Here is a 15579-nt window from a genome sequence, read left to right on the forward strand (position 1 = left end):
CCAAGACACAGCCTGGAGACAGAATGGACAACCGTACTCAACCAGCTCTAGTATGGAAATGACAAGGGCAGACAGGCAGGTGGTGCCCCCAACACCTCTGCGATTGCCAGAACCATCTTCTCATTGGCTGAACCTGGGTACTGATCGAACGACGGGGCCTCATCGTTCTACCCTAATACTGGTTCACGGGTTGGGGAGATAGCCTTTCAATGAGGGTGTGCACATGCGCCGAATAAAAGTTACGTACTCTTTGCATGCCACAAATACTATACTGCTAGATTTCTGAAACTGGGAACTGTTTATAGACAGGCCAGAGGTAGCGACAAGTTACTGGTGTTCATACATTGTAAGAGACTGAACAAATTCCTACGGTAGGAATAGAGGTGAGCGACCTACGTCGCTCCCATGACTCACAATCAATACTTGAAGATCGTCTACACAAGTTTCATACAGCAGTACATTGCATTCCAGTGTGATGAATATATCAAACAAATAAAACTTACGTGGATGTACGTATAAATAATAATAGTTGTAGTATTTACTAAGCATTCTGACCATATAGATCACTCGGCTCGTAACCAAAAAAATAATTTGCATCATGTAGAACTTACAACACAACATGACAAGGTTATTCTTTCTCCAAATTAGGATCTTACTTTTATTTCAATTTTGCCTTAATCTGAAGTACATAATTAATCCTAAATATGGTGTCCCTTCTGCCCCTTCCTAGGACCCCCCAGTCTACTGTACGCTTGTAAAACTGGAATGTTCAGAGATGTACATGAAAAACTCTTATCTTCATTAAGAAAGGCTCAAAACACTCAACTTGTTATTCCCTATAATACAGCGTTTGCGATATCTCCTTCAAACTATAATTTAATCTTAACACTATTAAACCCAAAAAAATAATTTTAAGTGCAAGGCCAATTTTAAGTGTAATGTTATTTTTAAGTGCAAAGTCATTATAATAATTATATCTTTATTTCCACAAGTACATGTACAAAGTATACAGTTCTAGTTGACATCAGTGACATACAGTGACATACAGTGACATACAGTGACATACAGTGACATACAGTGACATACAGTGACATACATAAAGTCGCTTGTTATGCTGAGCATTTCGGGCAAATTAGGTCAGTTTTGTCCCAGGATGCGACCCACACCAGTCGACTAACACCCAGGTACGCATTTTACTGATGGGTGAACAGGGGCAAAAGGTGTGAAGAAACACGCCCAATGTTTTCACCCTTACTGGGAATCGAACCACGGACCCTCAGCGTGTGAAGCAAGAGTTTTTTTGCCTACCAGGCCACGGGCCACCATAATGAGGTGGGAGATGAAGCACAAATGTATGTAAAGTTATATTTGTCAATAGTCAAACTATAAACTGAAAACACTGCTAGGCAATTAACACACCAGAACAATTATCACACCTGGTCTAATGATATTTCTAAGCAATTTAGCAAGTGTTGCTACAGGTGCTGAGGGGAGTCAAGTGATCAACTAACACATGTATGTGTGTGGACCTTCTGCAGGTGCGGAGGGGAGTGAGATGTGTTCCTGCTTCTACATCAGGAGTGAGTGGGAAGGCAACTACGACGCTGACTTCTCCGTGCAATCTACCATCAGGTTCAAAGGAATTACATGCGAGCTGACCTTCGACAGCCCTGTCGACTCTCTAAACGTAAGCGATCTGTGTGTGTGTACTCACCTATTTGTACTCACCTATTTGTGGTTGCAGGGGTCGAGTCCTAGCTCCTGGCCCCGCCTCTTCACCGGTTGCTACTAGGCCCTCTCTCTCCCCGCTCCATGAGCTTTATCAAACCTCGTCTTAAAACTGTGTATGGTTCCTGCCTCCACTACGTCATTTTCTAGGCTATTCCACTGCCTTACAACTCTATGACTGAAGAAATACTTCCTACTATCTCTCTGACTCATTTGTGTCTTCAACTTCCAATTGTGGCCTCTTGTTTCTGTGTCCCCTCCCTGGGACATCCTGTCTTTGTCCACCTTGTCTATTCCACGCAGTATTTTATATGTCGTTATCATGTCTCCCCTGACCCTTCTGTCCTCCAGTGTGGTCAGGCCGATTTCCCTTAATCTTTCCTCATAGGACATTCCCCTTAGCTCTGGAACTAACCTTGTCGCAAACCTTTGTACTTTCTCTAGTTTCTTGACGTGCTTTATCAAGTGCGGGTTCCAAACAGGTGCTGCATACTCCAGTATGGGCCTGACATACACGGTGTACAGTGTCTTGAATGATTCCTTACTAAGGTATCGGAATGCTGTTCTCAGGTTTGCCAGGCGCCCATATGCTGCAGCAGTTATCTGATTGATGTGTGCTTCCGGAGACATGCTCGGTGTTATACTCACCCCAAGATCTTTCTCCTTGAGTGAGGTTTGCAGTCTTTGGCCACCTAGCCTATACTCTGTCTGTGGTCTTCTGTGCCCCTCCCCCATCTTCATGACTTTGCATTTGGCAGGATTAAATTCGAGAAGCCATTTGCTGGACCAGGTGTCCAGTCTGTCCAGGTCTCTTTGAAGTCCTGCCTGGTCCTCATCAGATTTAATTCTCCTCATTAACTTCACATCATCTGCAAACAGGGACACTTCTGAGTCTAACCCTTCCGTCATGTCGTTCACATATACCAAAAATAGCACTGGTCCTAGGACCGACCCCTGTGGGACCCCGCTCGTCACAGGTGCCCACTGTGATACATCATTATGTACCATGACTCGTTGTTGCCTCCCTGTCAGGTATTCTCTGATCCATTGCAGTGCCCTTCCTGTTATATGCGCCTGATGCTCTAGCTTCTGCACTAATCTCTTGTGAGGAACTGTGTCAAAGGCCTTCTTGCAGTCCAAGAAGATGCAATCAACCCACCCCTCTCTCTCTTGTCTTACTTCTGTTATTTTATCATAAAACTCCAGAAGGTTTGTGACACAGGATTTGCCTTCCGTGAATCCGTGCTGGTTGGCATTTATACTCCTGTTCCATTCCAGGTGCTCCACCACTCTCCTCCTGATAATCTTCTCCATAATTTTGCATACTATACACGTCAATGACACAGGTCTATAGTTTAGTGCCTCTTTTCTGTCTCCTTTTTTAAAAATGGGAACTACATTTGCCGTCTTCCATACCTCAGGTAGTTGCCCAGTTTCCAGGGATGTGTTGAAGATTGTGGTAAGTGGCACGCACAACATATCTGCTCCCTCTCTAGGGACCCACGGGGAGATGTTGTCTGGTCCCATTGCCTTTGAGGTATCGATGTCCCTTAGCAGTTTCTTCACCTCCTCCTCATCTGTATGTATGTCGTCCAACACTTGTTGGTGCATTCCTTGCTGGTGTCCCCATCTGGTCTGTCCCCCCAGAGTCCTTCCTGTCTCTACTGTAAATACTTCCTTAAATCTCGTGTTGAGCTCCTCACATACCTCTTGATCGTTTCTTGTGAGTTCTCCACCTTCTTTCCTCAGCCTTATCACCTGGTCCTTGACTGTTGTCTTCCTCTTAATGTGGCTATACAGCAGTTTCGGGTCAGATTTGACTTTCGATGCTATGTCGTTTTCATACTGTCGCTGGGCCTCCCTCCTTATCTGTGCATACTCGTTTCTGGCTCTTCTACTAATCTCCTTGTTTTCCTGGGTCCTATGCCTCCTGTACCTTTTCCATTCTCTGTTGCACTTAGTTTTTGCCTCCCTACACCTTCGGGTAAACCAGGGACTCGTTTTGGTCTTCCTATTATTTCCGTTTCCCTTGGGAACAAAACTTTCCTCTGCCTCCTTGCACTTTGTTGCCACATATTCCATCATCTCGTTTACTGATTTTCCTACCATTTCTCTGTCCCACTGAACCTCCTGCAGGAAGTTTCTCATACCTGTGTAGTCTCCCCTTTTATAGTTTGGCCTTTCCCCTTCAGTTCCTGTTACCTTCTCCACTTGTAACTCTACTATATAGTCAAAACTCAGAACCACATGATCGCTAGCTCCAAGGGGCCTCTCATAAGTGATGTCCTCAATGTCTGAACTGCTCAGGGTGAACACAAGATCCAGTCTTGCTGGCTCATCCTCCCCTCTCTCTCTGGTTGTGTCCCTGACATGTTGATGCATGAGGTTTTCAAGTACCACATCCATCATCTTGGCTCTCCATGTTTCGGGACCCCCATGTGGCTCCAGGTTTTCCCAGTCGATCTCCCTGTGGTTGAAATCGCCCATTACCAGTAACTTTGCTCTGCTCGAGTGAGCTCTTCTTGCCACCTCAGCCAGTGTGTCCACCATCACCCTGTTGTTTACTTCGTACTCCTCTCTTGGCCTCCTGCAGTTCTGTGGTGGGTTATACATCACTCCAATGACTACTTTATGTTCTCCGGACTGAATTGTACCTACAATGTAGTCTCTTTCTCCAATCATGTCCATGCCTTCCATTTCCTCAAATCCCCATTGGTGTTTTATGAGCAGTGCAACCCCTCCTCCCCCTCTACTCCTTCTATCTTTCCTCAGGATCTGATATCCTGTTGGGAAGATTGTGTCTGTTATTGTCTCAGCGAGTTTTGTTTCTGTGACTGCTATGATGTCTGGGGATTTTTCACTGATTCTTTCATTCCACTCCTCATGTTTATTCATTATTCCATCCGCGTTTGTGTACCAAACCTTTAGTTTCTTTTCTATCATTGTGGTCATGCAAGAATATTGGGGTTGGGGGAGCGAGAGCCTTGGTGGGGGCCTATATGGGGCTGTGGTGTAGGTGGGGTTTGTGTTGATGGGGGTGGGGTCAGAATGCCCATAAGGGACAGCTGTTGGGGTGAGGTTTGTGATATGGGGATTGGTGGCAGAGGGAACAGTGAGTGGGTTGTAGTATAGGTTGCTCAGTTGCGTTGGGAATGTCGCGGGTGGAGTCTTTTGGTGGGAGATTCTGTGGGGTGTGTTTGCCCTTCCTCCTGCGTTTGGGTCCTGCTCATTTTCATTGCTTCTCGTTCCTCCTTGCGTCTCTGTACCCTCTCTTTCAGTGTAGTCCTTTCTTCTTGTGTTCTGTCTCGGTCGAGGTATACTCTCTGGTACCCCTCTTTGTCCCTCAGTTTTGCTTTCTCTTGCAGAATCCTGGTTCGAACTGTTTCTTCCTTGAAAGTTACTCTGACAGGCCATATCCTTCCACTCGCAAACCACCCAATTCTCTGAAAATTTGTCACCTGGGTCATATTGCCCTCCCCTATTGTTTTCATGATGCCTTCAATCATTTTTTTCTCCTCCTGTTTTATTTCTTCAAAGTTGGCCCCCTTGGCTTCTTGGAGCCCGTACACAAAAACTGATCTCGCCCTTTCCTCCTCCCACTGAGTCTCCATCTGCGTCCTCTGAGGCATTTTATTTCCTTCCATTGACATGTTCTTGCCTTCAGTCCCTGTCATATCTGAAACTTCTATTCTCAGTGGACTGTCTTTCCTGACCAGCTGTCCCTTGCTACTGCAGTTGGCTGTTAGAATCTCTGCATATAGCATACCTTCATTGTTTTCGGACCTGTCGTTTGATCTTAGTGTGCTCGTCGTCTTTTCCCTGGCCCCACGTGGGTCTGATAGGGCCTTCATGCTCGGCATGTCTCCGTTGTTGCTTACCATCCCCTTGTCTGCGCCTGACTTTGAATTTCCTGATGTCACACCTGAATTGTCATTTGTCTCTCTAATCTGTTTCAGGCTTTGCAGTTTCTCTTCTAAGCACTGTATCCTAGCTTCTGCTGCTAAGACCTGTACTTCCCACTTCCTGCACTCTTCAGCTATCCGCTCCTCCATTTTCTTACCAAGCTCTACTATCTTCCTTCCCCACTCTTCCTCCCTTTTTTGGAGCTCTAGCTCCCAGTCTTTCCTTCCTGGTTCGTCCACCAGATCTCTGGGTTTCCGTCCTCTAAGGCCACCCATTTTTTTTTTTTTTTTTTTTTTTTTTTTTTACTTCTTATTACCACAGACAGAAGGCTAGAGGAGGGTGTGGGGGAGAGAGAGAGAGGGTAGAAAGAGGGAGAGAGAGGAGAGAGAAAGGGTAGAAAGAGGGAGAGAGAGGAGAGAGTATGGGGGTGAGGGATAAGACCAAGGGGGAGGGAGAGAAATGTGAGGGGGGAGAGAAAGGGTAGAGAGAGGGAGAAAGAGAGGGAGAGGGAGAGGGAGAGAAAGAGAGAGAGAGGGAGAAAGGAGGGAAGAAGGCTATGAGAGAGAGAAACGCGAGGGAGGGAAAAGGTAAGAGGTCTGTGGGGGAGGCAGTCAAATTCCAAGGATCAGCTGTGTGTACTCACCTAGTTGTGGTTTCGGGGTCGAGACCCAGCTCCTGGCCCCGAGTGTGTATGTGTGTGTGCACGTGTGTGTGTGTGTGAGCACGTCAGTTGTTTATATGTCCCAGAAATACAATTCACTTCTGTGTATCCGTAATACTAATGAGATACCACTAACCCTGAGAGTAGTTCTAATAATTATAATACTAGTGTGTGTTAACAAGTCATTCTTTCACCCAGTTATGTACTACCTTTTACTACATGTGTAGAGGAGGGAGAGGGTGTGGGGGAGAGAGAGAAAGGGTAGAAAGAGGGAGAGAGAGGAGAGAGAAAGGGTAGAAAGAGGGAGAGAGAGGAAAGAGTATGGGGGTGAGGGATAAGACCAAGGGGGAGAGAGAGAAATGTGAGGGGGCGAGAAAGGGTAGAGAGAGGGAGAAAGAGAGGGAGAGGGAGAGAAAGAGAGAGGGAGAAAGGAGGGAAAGAGGGTATTGAGAGGGAGAAACGCGAGGGAGGGGAAAGGTAAGAGGTCTGTGGGGGAGGCGGTCAAATTCCAAGGATCAGCTGTGTGTACTCACCTAGTTGTGGTTCCAGGGGTCGAGACCCAGCTCCTGGCCCCGAGTGTGTATGTGTGTGCACGCGTGTGTGTGTGTGTGAGCACGTCAGTTGTTTATATGTCCCAGAAATACAATTCACTTCTGTGTATCCGTAATACTAATGAGATACCATTAACACTGAAAGTAGTTACATGTGTACCCAGTACTTGCTTCTCAGATTGTACTGTCTTTGTGTCCTAGACCATTATCTCTCGAAACTGTTGTCAGAGCTGTAGTCCCATTAGCCACGACTTAATCCTCCTGCTTAATCCTTACTCCTACAAAGTTTATCTTCCTACTACTGCTAGGTGTTGTGTGTATGATAATTGCTCTGGAGCAGGGTTTAGATATCGAGTTACCAGTGACCGCTGGGCCGGCTCTATCACTCAGACTTCCCCCAACCACAAACAGGTGATTTGTACGTTACTGGTCAGAGGGGACGTCCATCCAGATGCCTGATGTACGATGCTCGCTGTACGATGCTTGCTGTACGATGACTCGTGCACCTCGCCCTTCCGCGGCTGGCTTCTTCGCTATACTTATCTCGTTGCCCTTTTGAGTCCTCATTTACCACACTTATCACTTGTATACTGCTACTTTTATAATTTACACTTCACTTTGGGTAAGTACACTACTTATTTGTGATGACACCCATCCTGTTATGGCGGCGCTACTCCCTCAGGCCTACTGCTGCCACCACCTCTGCTTATATATATTTATGTATATGTATGTATATATATATATATATATCCCCTTTCTGGCTAGCTTGTTCACTCTGTGTGCTACATCACATTTTGTCGTTAGCCACCCTCTCTTAATTCTATTTGGTCTTTTCTCTTTAGTCACTCGATTTGTACTTTGTATATGTGTAACAATGTGGCAACAGGTGCCAACTAGGCCTCAACGACTGGTGCTTTGAAATTTTGTTGTATAATTGTTGTTTTGTTGTGTGTGTGTGTGTGTGTGTGTGTGTGTGTGTGTGTGTGTGTGAGAGAGAGAGAGAGAGAGAGAGAGAGAGAGAGAGAGAGAGAGAGAGAGAGAGAGAGAGAGAGAGAGAGAGAGAGAGAGAGAGAGAGAGAGAGAGAGAGAGAGAGGGAGGGAGGGAGGGAGAGAGAGAGAGGCGCAATACTGAACGGAAATTAAAATGAAATAAATGAGAAGTGGGAAAACTCTAATTTACAGGACTTCAGAATAAGTGGTGGTAGGGATTCTTAACTCCTTCATCACTGTTCATAACGGGACACTTACGACGACGTACCCTACATCATTACCCGTCATTATAGGTCATCACAACATCACCTATCATTACAGATCATCACCATATCACCCATCATTACAGGTCATTATTACATCATCCATCATTACAGGTCATCACTACATCACCCATCATTACAGGTCATCACCATATCATCCATCATCACAGGTCATCACCATATCACCCATCATTACAGGTCATCACTACATCACCCATCATTACAGGTCATCACCATATCACCCATCATTACAGGTCATCACTATATCACTCATCATTACAGATAATCACCACATCACCCATCATCACAGGTCATCACCACATCATCCATCATTACAAGTCATCACATTTTTTTTTATTTTATTATCAAGGGGGAAGCGCTAAACCCATAGGATTATACATCGCCTGGGGGGGGGATGTGGAAGGCATTCAGGCTTAATTCGGGGAACTGGAGCACAGATCCAATTCCCTAAATCAAGAGCCCCTCACCAACATCAAGGAACCTTCCCTGAGGGGACAAGTCATCACATCACTCGTCATTACAGGTCATCCCACATCATCCATCTTCACAGTCATCACTACATCATCCATCATTACAGGTCATAACATCACCCATTATTACAGGTCATCACCACGTCAGGTGAGTACTGGTACGCTGCTGCATTTTCACTTTAGTCTCTGGGAAGAGCTAAGCCCATATAGGTTTAGCGCCTTGGAAGCATTCAGGTTCGATTTGAGGAATGGGAGAGACCATAAGTCCACTTCCTTGGATCAAAAGCCTGCTCTCCTCACCGGCATCAAGGTACCTCCCCGAGGGGTGAAACGCAGGCTGAAGAACAAGGTTATATTGGGACTTCGTTTAGCTTTGCGTAGACTTGATAAAAGGCTAAATAGAGCAAAACGTAAGTCACACTAAAAACTTGCTTGGCAACTTCCATCTTTTTCCACTATATTTGTGGGCAATGCTGCATTATTTATAATCAAATAAAGCGCTAAACCGACAAGGGTCATGCAGCGATACTGCATTATATCCCGGTTCGAGGAACCAGAGCCATAAGTACGAAAGACATGTACGGTAACTAGAATAATTATTAATGAGACGTTTCGCCCACCAGGAGGCTCCAACGATCGCTCGCTGGTGGGCCATCTTAATATATATCCTAGATACAGCACATATCTTCCTCACCTACATGTCACTGTTAATCCTCATTAGAAACCTCATTAACAGAGACTAATGTCTATTAAGATACATGAGTAACACTTGGGTATCTTAATTCCTAAAAAGTTTCGCCTGCACACCGGCTCTTTTTAATTGAATAAGAGTGAATAAAACAATGGAGACAGTAGACGTGTTACTAATGTCAATAAAATAATATGTTGTTTATGGTATTATACTAAGAGACGTTTCGCTCAACAGACTTTATCAATTCTTTACTGTGCTCTCTCCAGTGTTTTATGTGCTTGTGCTCGACTATAAAAATCTGTTGCGCAGACAAATCGTTTTGTCAATAATAACACCGTAATGCCCTGCATCCTAGTGGATTCCTTTTGTGCCTAACAATGTTTTATTACATTATTTTAACACACCGGCCGTCTCCTACCGAGGCTGGGCGACCTAAAAAGAAAAACAAAAGTTTTTCTTTTTCCATTTAGTAATGTATACAGGAGAAGGGGTTACTAGCCCCTTGATCCCGGCATTGTAGTCGCCTTTTACGACACGCAAGACTTACAGAGGAAGAATTCTTTTCCACTTTCCCATAGAGAATTTTTTTTACACGTAAACTACATTATTTATACACTGCATGAAAATAAATCAAGCGTTTAAATTTGAATATTGAAGCCGTTGCGCACCTCTCTCATTCATCAACTGTGTCCCTGGCTCCACAGTACTGGCAGGGGTCCGTGGAGATGGTTGACAGCACCCACTTCATCCTCACAAACGAGATCTACTCAGCTGAACCAGGAGACGATATCGAGTTTGGTATCGAGGTTCACTACAGCGGCGCCACCCAACCTGTCATCACTGGCGTCATCTTGAACGGCGATGATGTTTGTGGTCAGTCACAGGATATTATCAATTATTGTTATTATGATGAAGATTATTATTATTATTATTATTATTATTATTATTATTATTATTATTATTATTATTATTATTATTAATTCATCAAGGACCGCTTATCTTGTAGATGTCAAACAACACCGGGAATGGAAGATAATCAGGTTTGATCCGAGGAATGATACCGATATTCTCATAAGGAATAGGTACCTGTTAGGAAAAACAGTCATGGTGAAAGTGGTGGTTAATATGCTTTCTTCACTGGATCATTCAGGCTTAGTAGCAAACGGCGGATATGTATACACATATATATGTATATATATATATATATATATATATATATATATATATATATATATATATATATATATATATATATATATATATATATATATATATATATATATATATATGCAATAAGATCACAGTAAACAGGTGATTTTAGAATATGCAAAACAACCACTGTGAAAGAATAGATATTTTCCAAGCGCTTTCGTGACGACTCACATTATCAAGGAACAATAAAAGTAATGCATCAAGGGAAGGCATATAAAGGGTCTAGACCACACCTCACTATCACATCCCACAACAAAGCAACACCTGATGCGCGACTCATAAGAAAAGGAACACAGCAACAGGACCACAGGCCCAAATAGACAGGTCCTTTGCACAACCCACCAACAAACTATTCTTCCCAAGAATTAAGAATTTTAAAATTTATTATTTGTCCAATGTATTATTAAATTCTTCCCAAATTCTACTAATTATAAATTGATCTAATTTATATAAACCAAGGGAAATATTCATATTATTGTCAAAACTGCTTTTTATGAAACAAAATTCAATTATATTCCTGTCGACCATGGACTTGCTTGATACTACTTTCTCAACTTTTTGAAAATCAATTTGATGGTCAAAATCTCTTACATGAATAAATAGAGCATTGGAATCTTGTCCAGTTCTAATGCTATATTTATGTTGTTTTAATGTTAGTTCGAGATTTTTACCAGTTTGACCGTAATAAACTTAATCGCAAATTTTACAAGCATTTTGGGGGGAATTCTTTTTCAAAAGTTTTTTGCTGTATCAAGATTTTTGAATACAACTTTAATATTAAAAGTCTTAAGAAGAGAAGGCATATCAACCAAGTTTTCATGGTAAGGGAGAACCAACATATTTTTAGTTGAATAAGGCTGGTTGTCCCTTTTTGGATTGTAAAAAGTATTTCTAGCAATTTTAAAAGATTTATCAATTACGTTTCTTGGGTATTTCAAATCATTAGCTATTTCATAAATTTTGGATATTTCCTCATCTATGAACTCTGGACTACAAATACGTAAAGGTCTCAAAAACATTGATGAGAGAACAGAAATTTTAACTCTATCTTTATGTGAAGAATAATAGTGGACATAGGAACAATTATTTGTAGGTTTTCTGTAAATTTAAAATTTGAATTCATTATTACCCTTAATAATTAAAACATCAAGAAAAGGCAATGAGTTATTTTCTTCAAACTCAACAGTGAAGTTTATAGAATGGGCTAAGCTATTTGTTTGCCAAGGAAATCGTGTATATCTACATTTTTGGGCATAAGACACAAAATATCATCAACATATCTGAACCATTTAGCTCTATTAGGGAGGATTGTGTTAAGCAGCCTTTTTTCAAAAAATCCATGTATAGGTTACTAAGAACAGGTGAAAGAGGATTTCCCATTGCCATACCAAACTTCTGAGTGTAAAACGTATATGACACTGATCCTATGGAGCTAATAATTGGTCTGACTGGATTCCCTGGTTTGTGTGTTTTTATTAGTCCATACATGTATTGTTCCTTGATAATGTGAGTAGTCACGAAAGCGCTTGGAATTTCTCTATTCTTTCACAGTGATTGTTTTATATATAGATATATATATATATATATATATATATATATATATATATATATATATATATATATATATATATATATATATATATCAATAGATATATATATAGATATCAATAGATATCTACCCTCTACCAGGATACAGAGCAATTCACAACTGCAGACCAAACCAAGTTGGGGGTGGTATTACAATCTATTACTCTAACCAATTATCTTGTCTTAGCACCACTTGCTTTAGTGATGAATATGGGGAATACATTTTTGCTAATTTTACTGTAAAAAACCTTAAGACGCCTATAACAATCGGTGCCATTTACCGGATACCTCACACAAACATCCCAAATTTCAGTGAGAAATTAAAGTCACTAATAACAAACAGACAAATGAATAAGCACCACCTTCTCTTAGCTGGAGACTTCAACATCAACCTTGGCTTACTAGATGATCAGCCTGTAACTGATTTCATCAACAATATGAACAACACACTTCTCATACCAACAATAACTAAACCAACCAGGCTCACTGAGACAAGTGCAACCATAATAGACCACATATGGACCAATATACTAGCCCCCCTTAAATCAGGGATAATCACAGATAGCACTACAGACCACTACCCTACCTTCCTCCTGACAAACATTAGTAAACCACCACTTGAATACAACAAAGTCTCATTTAGACTCCATGACGAGGCCTCAGTAAGGAAGTTCACAGCTGACCTAGAGACTGTTGATTGGCCTACAGAATTCTCCAAGGCCAATGGTATTGATGACTGGACAGACATTTTTCTTAACAAATTACTATACAACAAACATTGTCCTATAAAAACAAAACAGATCACAAACAAACGGCTTGGTTGCCCATGGCTAACCAGCACCATTCTGAAATCCATTGACAAGAAACACCAATATGAAAAGCAATATAGACAGGGCTTAATACACAAAGATACTCTTAAACACTATTCATCAGCTCTCACCAAAGTAATAAAAAAAGCCAAACAACTATACTACTCCAGTAGATTCACAGACACTAGAGGAGATATAAAAAAGACCTGGAAAACACTCTCTCAGATTCTAGGGACCCACAAACTGAGAAAAACCAAGAATATTGTCCTAACTAAACCTAATGAAACACCACTACATCCCACTGACACAGCTAACAAGATAAACGACTTCTTCTCAAACATAGGATCTAATCTCGCCAGTAAAATCCCACATACCAATGCCCATGCCGGGGACTACCTAGATGGGAATTTCCCTAATTCCTTCTATCTTGCACCAACTGAGCCCACGGAAGTCATTGAGATCATAAAGTCACTTAAAATAACTCGGGGAATCTGTCTCATGTCCCACCATTACTGTACAAGCGAGCAGCCCATGTCCTTTCGCATGCTATTTCATTACTTTTTAACAAGTCACTAGAGACTAGCACCTTCCCGAAACTACTCAAGATGGCAAGGGTTACACCAATACATAAAGGTGGTGACCCTACAGACTTAAACAACTATAGGCCAATATCTAACTTACCATTGCTATCCAAAATCTTTGAGAAACTCGTGCACAGGAGACTGTATTCATTTATAACGGCTCAAAACATACTCAACCCCTGCCAGTTTGGATTCAGGAAAAATAAAAGCACTAATGATGCAATCATAAAAATGCTAGATCTGCTTTACACAGCATTGGAAAATAAGGAATATCCACTAGGAATTTTTATTGACCTAAGAAAAGCTTTTGACACAGTAGACCACGACATCCTACTCCACAAACTTGATCACTACGGTATAAGAGGCCATGCGCTTGCTTATTTGAAATCTTACATTACTAATAGGTATCAGTACGTCACCATTAAAGACACAGCATCAGCAACACGGCCACTTGATACTGGAGTTCCGCAGGGAAGTGTCCTTGGTCCCCTGCTCTTCCTCATATACATCAATGACCTTCCAAACGTATCCCAACACCTGAAACCCATTCTCTTTGCTGATGACACGACTTATGTCATCTCTCACCCTAATCTTGCCACCCTCAACACCATTGTGAATGAGGAGCTGATTAAAATATCGACTTGGATGACAGCCAATAAACTTACGCTTAACACTGACAAAACCTACTATATTATGTTTGGTAGCAGAGCAGGAGATGCACAAATTAACATTAAGATTGACAACACTCTAATTACCAGAAATAATGGGGGAAAATTCCTAGGCTTATACCTTGACAACAACCTGAATTTCAGCACCCATATCCAGCATATAGCCAAAAAAGTATCCAAAACGGTTGGGATCCTCTCCAAGATACGATACTAAGTGCCGCAAAATGCCCTTCTCACACTATACCACTCACTTATTTATCCATACCTCACCTATGCTATTTGTGCTTGGGGATCAACTGCAGCAACACACCTAAAGCCAATAATAACCCAACAAAAAGCTACAGTAAGAATAATCACTAAATCCCATCCCTGGCAACACCCCCCCACTCTTCATAGATCTAAACTTGCTCCCAGTTCAGTACATCCACACTTACTACTGTGCAATCTATATCTACAGGGCCTTAAACTCTAATATGAACCTTGACCTAAAACGCTTTCTTTATAGTTGTGACAGAACCCACAGGCATAACACCAGACACAAACATCTCTACGACATTCCCCGTGTCCGACTAAACCTTTACAAAAATTCAATGTATGTCAAAGGCCCTAAAATCTGGAATACCCTACCTGAGAACTCTAGAACTGCAGACACATTCATCACCTTCAAAACTACCATTAGAAAACATCTTATCTCCCTGATACACCCCGTCAACTAACTACACGAATACCACCTGGTGGTTCACACTTACACTCACTCACTCATTTGACCATAAACAGAAATATTAATCTCAGTCTTAAAATAATGAATCCTGTGATACTCCAATACTGAAACTATGTACTGTGCCAAAACAAAAGCATTCACATTGCTAAACTCACAAACTAGTATTTAGTCACTTAGCCATAATACCAACTTACCTCATAATTTGTAATATTTTACAATTAAGAATAAAACTAAGTATGCCCGAAATACCTAGCCATGCTAAGCGTTCTAGTGGTACACTCTGTAATCACAATTTTACTACATGTAAACCAAACAATAACCAAATTTCTGTAAACTCAGCATTGTAATCCTTATAGAGAATAAACTTTGAATTTGAATTGAATTTGAATATATATGTATCTATATATATATATATATATATATATATATATATATATATATATATATATATATATATATATATATATATATATATATATATATATATATATATATATATATATATATATATATATATATATATATATATATATATATATGTATATATACATATATATATATATATATATATATATATATATATATATATATATATATATATATATATATATATATATATATATATATATATATATATATATATATATATATACATATAAAGATAATTAGAATTTCAGTGTTGCGGTTTAATGGCAGGTGTTTACCTAGAAAGAGAAGATGCAA

General features: G+C 41.1%; 1 protein-coding gene across 1 annotated transcript in view; it reads left to right on the forward strand.

Annotated features, from left to right (window-relative positions):
- Positions 1 to 15579, forward strand: part of LOC128703804 (uncharacterized) — an 86007-nt gene that overhangs the window by 28466 nt on the left and 41962 nt on the right. Inside the window, exons 2-3 of the mRNA XM_070087383.1 lie at positions 1539 to 1687; positions 9983 to 10151. Coding sequence (XP_069943484.1) covers positions 1539 to 1687; positions 9983 to 10151 — 318 coding nt within the window. The remainder of the gene's footprint in view (positions 1 to 1538; positions 1688 to 9982; positions 10152 to 15579) is intronic.

This window comes from Cherax quadricarinatus, chromosome 2 (assembly GCF_038502225.1).
Source record: "Cherax quadricarinatus isolate ZL_2023a chromosome 2, ASM3850222v1, whole genome shotgun sequence".
Classification (NCBI taxonomy): Eukaryota; Metazoa; Arthropoda; class Malacostraca; order Decapoda; family Parastacidae; genus Cherax; species Cherax quadricarinatus.